This window comes from Aulostomus chinensis, chromosome 5 (assembly GCF_037954235.1).
Source record: "Aulostomus chinensis isolate RoL2024-O1b breed Wild chromosome 5, RoL_Achi_v1.0, whole genome shotgun sequence".
In the NCBI taxonomy this organism is placed as follows: Eukaryota; Metazoa; Chordata; class Actinopteri; order Syngnathiformes; family Aulostomidae; genus Aulostomus; species Aulostomus chinensis.
The window spans coordinates 20,820,265-20,827,247 of NC_141324.1; the positions used below are offsets into that span (position 1 = coordinate 20,820,265).

Genomic DNA, 6,983 nt, shown 5'->3' on the forward strand with positions numbered 1-6,983 from the left:
AGCATTTGTACGCTAAAATGTCTTAAGACAACTATGTATTTCTTTTATTTCCTAACCACTACTTCTTGTGCCCTAATTGGGACCACACCCACTTTCAAACTCAACTATCCATTTGATCTCACCTGTTATTTTTCTTGACTCCATCTTCCACAACTGCAATCATAAGGAAGAGAGTCACATCCTGATTATGGACGGCTTCCTGCTTTAAGGGACTTACTGGATCTAAGTTACTTAATTTCTAACCCTATGAAGAATGCCAAAAGAGGAGGTACTCCAGAACCCCCCAGGCCTCTTAGATTATCACGTCTGGCTCACATACTTGAAACACAAGAACACCAGAAGTCTAGTAGTGACAAACTGTCCACAGACAGAAAGATAGAAATGTAAACACCTTCTAAAGTATGTTGAGTCACCTCTGTGGTTGTTTCAACTACAGTTGCTTTCTCCAAGACCACATGTGGCCTAGTTTAGAATAATTTCAAGCAGTGGCAGATCAAGCTACATGGTCCCTTTAAAGCCGAAGGGTTTGAATATTTGTATCACACCTATAATCATATCTATATAATCATTCCTCTATTTGATCTTAGTCTGATTTTACAAAACAAACACATCTTAGCAGAATTTGTGAAACAATACATATTACTTAAATATTAGTGTTTCAGTTACAGATAATTTAACTTAGCAGCTCCAACTGGCCAAACGTTGTATATTTTGCACAATGCACTATTGATGTGATTCTTAATGTTTGTGGAAAGTGATTGTTTCCCTTTTTTTAAATTTTCTAGACATATTTTGGGTGTTTCATCTATTTGAATGAATAATTGCTTATCTAGAGAACACAAAGGGATATTTTAAAATCATTTCTCATTTAGCAACTAAAAATACATTAAACTTCACATATTTTCAATTGAAAATCCGGCTAACAAATGATTAACTAGCATCTGATAGCCAGTACGTGACTCTTATAAAAATCCTTTTGTTTATACTGTACAAGTAAGCGTTGCTTTGTTTATGTGGAGGCATTCAGCTCTTCGGTTTTAACAGGGTACACCATAAAAAGCATTCTTGTTATTGTCTTTCCTTCAGGAGCTGATGACTGAGCTAATTCGCTTTAGTTTCCAATGCACTGGGGAACACATTGCCAAGCAATGATAAGCTTTGTAGGAAGTGTAGAGAGATGGAGGGGGAAGAAAAGCAATGGCATCTATCAGAATTTAAACCTCTTTGCTTGAAACTGTGTTCAAATAATAAAGCAAGCAGCATGTCTTTCCAAGAGACTAGGAATAATTTCTGGTTTCAGTGGGGGGTTCATGACTCTGTGTGTATGTGTAAAATATGTCTTGAGGGGATTGGTATAAAGTTAAACTGGGTGAAGTAGAAATATTTTACTCATCAGCTTTGCAGTCACAGAGTTTGCCTCAGCTAGAACAAAACTGCTGAAGCATTTAGAGAAAATTAACCCCCCATCCTGGCAGCCAGATGTGACTGGATTCTGATGAGTGCACACGAGTGGGCAGAGAAACCAAGAGACTGTGAAATTCCTGTCAGGCCCGTGTACTGCAGAATGGGCTATTGACTGCTTTCTCTATTCCCCTCCATCATTCTTCTTGAACACTGCCATTAATTTCCTCTCCTGCCTTACCAATTCCTTTTCTCTGCCTTCTCTCCCCCTAGCTCTCTTTGTTGCAGAAGAGGATGCACAAAGCTTTGGTGAAATACTTCAAACAACGCAGCCTCTACAGCCAGGCTGAACTGGACCGGTGCCAGTCTCTTTGTCAAGAAACAGACCAGAAAATAAAAACAGCACAGGTATTTATATATATACATGTAAGGCAGGGTATAAAAACAGCTCACCATTCATTGAATTGCTAACCTCCTTCATTCAACTCTCATCCCTGTCTAGGTATTCCACTGCTTGGTAGTATCATCTTTTGCATACTGCAATAACTCGGTGCCATGCTTTTCATTGTTTGAGCCTCATCCGATGAGTGTATTCTTATGTCTTCTTTTCCAAACAAATGTGTCCAGCAATATCAGTAAAACATCCACTGAGGCTGCTGTGTTTCCTCACTAGGGTGGATTTAAAGATGTCACTCTTACTCTACACATCCACCCTTCAGGACAGACTGATGTGATGAATGATGTGTCTGCTGTAGCACCTATGCGGTGACCCCATGCTTGAAGCTAGCTCTGCCTCTCCATATAACTGTATACAAAACACATTCAGTTTCCTGTTTCCTGTTTAGCAGTGATGCTTTGACCACATGTGTTCACTGGCGTTGAGTGGAAGAAATAAGTGTTCAGGATTCTCCTCTGGAGTAGAATCACCTTCTGTCTGACAGAAGAGCAGGAGCATATTCTGCAAGGTTGAGAAGCAAGGATCCTCAATTAGAGGATAATCGGTGTCTAATCTGTGCTGTGATGTGAGATGAGGTCAAAGCGGACAGAGGGACAGTGATGAATCTTTACAAAATGTCCTGTCCAGCATAACTGCAGAGCCAGGTGGCATGCAACCATGCTAATTCCTTCCTTATACTTCTTGTTTTACAGGATCGCAAACCTCTTACTTCCCAGATTAAGTTGCATTCAGATATTTTTCTGTTAAATTCCCATTTTTGCTCTTGGGCATTTGTTTATCACCAAAATTTGAATTCAGCTGACACGATCAGATATGCTGGAGGCAGAATATGCTAACATTTGATTAGAGGTTTTCCAGGGGACTACTGAGAGAAAATACTATTAAGTGGTCTCCCTCTCAGTTCCTCCTCCTCTGACTCCTGACATGTTTTTTTGATGGGTCTAGTCCAGACATTACAAGGAGCAGCCATGTCTCAGCGGCCCAGCCTCTCAAAAGGCCCCAGCAGATCACAGCTCAAGGCAGGGAGGAGTGGGGCATAGGGGGAGGAGCTATCAGAGAGCTGCAGAGTGTGAAGGACAAAAGAGCTGGTGTATTCAAGCGCACCACACCGTCACCCGTCACAGCTCAGCACAGGGTCCATCAGAGCAGGCAGCTCTCACTTTAAAACAGGCTTCTCATGAGCAGTCCGGCTCAGGGTCTATCCTCTAAAATGTACACATGTAGAAAACCTATACTCCTGCACAATCAGAAGGATATCAACATACGAATACTCTGATATTAATACCAACAAAGAAATGTTATTGAGAGGGAGCTATTGGATAAGAATTTCCAGGGGGTCACAATTACTCTTTACATAAATTACCAATATCATTTGTCAGTTTAAAGGAAAGAAATGAAGAAATCAATAGAAGCGATACCAGTTGTAACTGGAGTTAAACCAGACTGAATCCTGATGAGGCCTATACTAATCCATCATGTCCACTTAACCCCACAAGCAGAACATAAGGGAGGTCAGGTTAGCACTTTCACGGCTAAAGCGTGCTTGAATGTGAAGCCAAATGGCAGTTTGCTCAAAAGCAGTTTTAAGGGAAGGAGGCCGGGGAAACCTTTGGGTGTGCGGGGGATGGGGGGGGGGGGGCCACGGGCTGTCATCCTGTTACACTCCTGCCAGAACTGGCAGTTCAGCTTTGTGTTCTGTGAGTTTACACTAGGGATGGCATAATTGACAATGGCTAACAGCGGAGAGCAGTGCACAGCCTTGTTGAATGGCCAGTAATGATTGGAGCAGACGCCCACTGCCCCAGTCCCAGGGGACGGTAATCCAAGATCTTGTTTCTGATATAATTGTTAGTCAGAGAATTTCTGCATGGCTAGTCCAGTTCAGATTCCCAAGCTGGTTGACAATGCCAGGCAGTTTAATAGAAAAACTGGATGCTGAGGTTTTTAAAACAGAAGAGCAGTGAACCTGGACTCGGTTTACCAGGAGCCTCTTGTTCTCCTTCCTCACAAAAATAAGATGGTCGTGTTACTCTCACAAATAAAGACCCACCTTGAGCTGTGTGTGGAGGACTCGCTAGGGTGGCCTTTATACAAAAAAAAAAGGCTTGTCGTTTTCCTAATTAGCCTGTTTTCTTGTATTTAAACAGGAGGGGTTGTCAGAAGAAATTGAGCTCATCTCTGGATTCCTGCGATCCTTGACAGATGACTCTACTACCAGTGATGATGCCAGGGTGAACAAACAAGCCAGTCCAGATGCTGCTGGATCAAATGAGTAGATGCCTTCAGTTCAAATAGCAGTGTAATTGGACATTCACCTGTACCAGACAACTTACTTACCCTAGCACGCTTCACTATTCCCCCCTCTTTACTTGCTGCAAATCCATAACAATGAAACAGGTGACTTTCATGCTGCTGTCAGGACTGATCTAATTTTAGCTGGGTGAATGATTGCAATTGGCTTTGCCTCATCAGATAATTAATCTATGTCACCATTAATTGGAAAAGAGAATAATTACAGGCAGTGTTGACAGAAATTCTACGCTCCTCCAGATTCCAAGATCTAATTACAACTAGTGAAACCCCGTGACCTTAACTAGCACTTAGTACACCTTGGCCACCTTGACCATGCCCACGTGGAGATGACTCTGTCTCTCCAAGGCCCCTGTTTTTGGGTATGGAGCACCGCACCGCTTCACTCCCTTCACTCTCCTCACTCTGAAAGCTGTCCCTCTCAATCACTTTTCAATATTCAATCTTAATTTTGTGGAAGTTTAGCATTTTCAATGAGCTGGAGATGAATGATTAATGAATAAATTTAAATGCTTCATTTTGTCCATGGATCATTAGTTAAGTCCTTTGTGGGAAGGACCTGAGAAAGGAGTGAAAATTATTGAGACATTAGCCTGAAGCAATCCAGGGGTAAATAGTGTGCACAAAAGGATGTTGTGCGCTCACTATACACTGGCTTTCTAAATAAAATAAAAAAAACCCTGGGGAAATGCTGTTTTCAATTTGGAATCTTAACTGAATCACATTTAGTTCTTGTAGAAAATTGATTTTTGTTTTGTAATGTTTCAACAGTGTCATACTAATGGTACCTCACATTAATGTCTCCTCCGTATAGACTTTAAAAGTTAAGCAAGAATGTTTCTCAATGCAATCACGCTTTGATATTTCTATTTCCATTAGAATATAAGTAAATTATGAAATTGTTGAATCATTAAAAATGCTGTTGATCTTGTTTACAATTTCAGTGTTTTTAAGGCTTTTTCCTCAGAAGAGTATGTATCTCTGTATGTAATCTGTATGTCTGTTTCTGGTTAATAGAGACACTGTTGTTTCGTTGATTTGGGGCTGCTTCCTCTACTTGTGGGGACAGAAGGGGGCAGTGTGAACACAACAACCTGAGAGAGAAACCATTGATAGTCTAGACTTGTATCTTTCAACATCTTATCACTTACTAAGGATCATTATAATTCAGTAAATCGGAAATATTTTTCCAAACTATAAATTAAGTTTTCTTACATGTATATTGTCTCTCCTCTCTGCGCATGTGAATAACCAAAATTTTTATGAAGTTTAATTCTGTATCTTTGCACTTCATGCTGCATATTATTATTAAGTACAATTTTGCAGATAAGGAATAGTGACAGCAGTGACCTCACACAAGAGCTTTAGTCTATCATGTTGTGTTACTGACCAACGTCTCAAAAGTGGTTCTCCAACACATCTATCAACCCTCCATGTATCTAATCAATCCCCTAAATAAATGAAAGTGAGCCCCAACTAGATGTCATCACATTTATCTGCAGGCATGCTGCAAAGTGCACACACCTAAATGCTGCTGGTCTGGAAATACTGATGAGGGCTTCCTGACAACTGAGATGTATTTTCTTCTTGGTATGATGAGGATGGAATATACAGCTCACTATGGTGCTATTCTGTCATACATCAAAGTTGGTTTAAAGGCATATTTTGTGAGCGATATCTTTAGGAAATCTGATTTACACAGGCAGCATGATTCTCAATTTCACCATGGCGCCACCATGCAGACGACGGGCCCGTTTCACGTGGATTCCCCTCAGTGATCACTTTTGCTCGTTGACGTGAAACCAAGTGAATCAGGGCAATGTTTTGTCTTCTGGAGCTAACGAAAATACTGTTTGAGCTCTTTTTAAAAACAGGAAAATGGAGGTGTCTTCAAACCATCCTGTCTTTGTTCATGGGCAAGTGGAGAGTGAGCCATGGAGCTGATGGAGTCAAGGAAAGAATGTGAGTTGAGAGAGGTGCTACTGTGTCTAAAATATCAATGAGGGATATGCTGCCAAGTTTTGGAGCACACAAGAGGGAAAAGGTCTTCTGTTAGCAGAGTGGACGAGGGGAATCTACACCGCTTCATATGGAGACTGTATATGTCTTTCATCTAGTAGTGATGGATAAATTGACAATGATTAATGAGAATATACTTCTTTGCGTACAGTGTTAATGCTGTAAAGTTATTAGGGTTTGTATTCCTCCTAAAATGTCTGACAGTCATCCTGTACAGCTTAAGAACACACTTGAAATGTGTGTTTGCTCAGGTGTGTCTTTAATGTGAAACTTCACGGAAAACATGCCAAACTATTTCATCAAGAATAACAATACATGTTCCTCGTGTTTCCACACTCATCTGATTTCAAAGATATTTATCTTTACAGGATAATAATTTGTGAAAGTCTCTGACATTTGTGGCTAGCTAGCATGATAATAAATCCATGGCTTGGAACATTTTTTAGTTAATTAGAGTCAATCAATCCAAACTTTGCTCACTTACCGGTGTGAAACCAGAGTATAATGAGCAGAAATCAGCATGGTGATTGGAAAACACAAATTACAGCTGTTAAAGAGAAACTCATCCTCTCTTCTTCTGCTGAAACCAGTGCCTGCTGCGAGGGTTTAAAATTAGCATGGCATTCCTTTAATGGATGTTAGGGGGAATGTGCTCCTCTATAATTAAAAAAAAACTGTTGATATCCTCGTCAGCTAAAATAAAGGAGGTAGTATGATTACATGGCCACTCACTGAAAGGGCAGATTGGTCAGTTAACCTGCAAAATGTTTTTTTTTTTACATAGGTTTCATCATGT

At 40.5% G+C, this 6,983-nt stretch overlaps 1 protein-coding gene across 1 annotated transcript in view; it reads left to right on the plus strand.

Annotated features, from left to right (window-relative positions):
- ccdc178 (coiled-coil domain containing 178) overlaps positions 1 to 5,610 on the plus strand; it is a 19,921-nt gene extending 14,311 nt beyond the window's left edge. Inside the window, exons 19-20 of the mRNA XM_086203813.1 lie at positions 1,675 to 1,809; positions 4,006 to 5,610. Of these exons, the coding sequence (XP_086059939.1) occupies positions 1,675 to 1,809; positions 4,006 to 4,134 (264 nt within the window). The 3' untranslated portion in view covers positions 4,135 to 5,610. The remainder of the gene's footprint in view (positions 1 to 1,674; positions 1,810 to 4,005) is intronic.
- Positions 5,611 to 6,983: the final 1,373 nt, after the last annotated feature.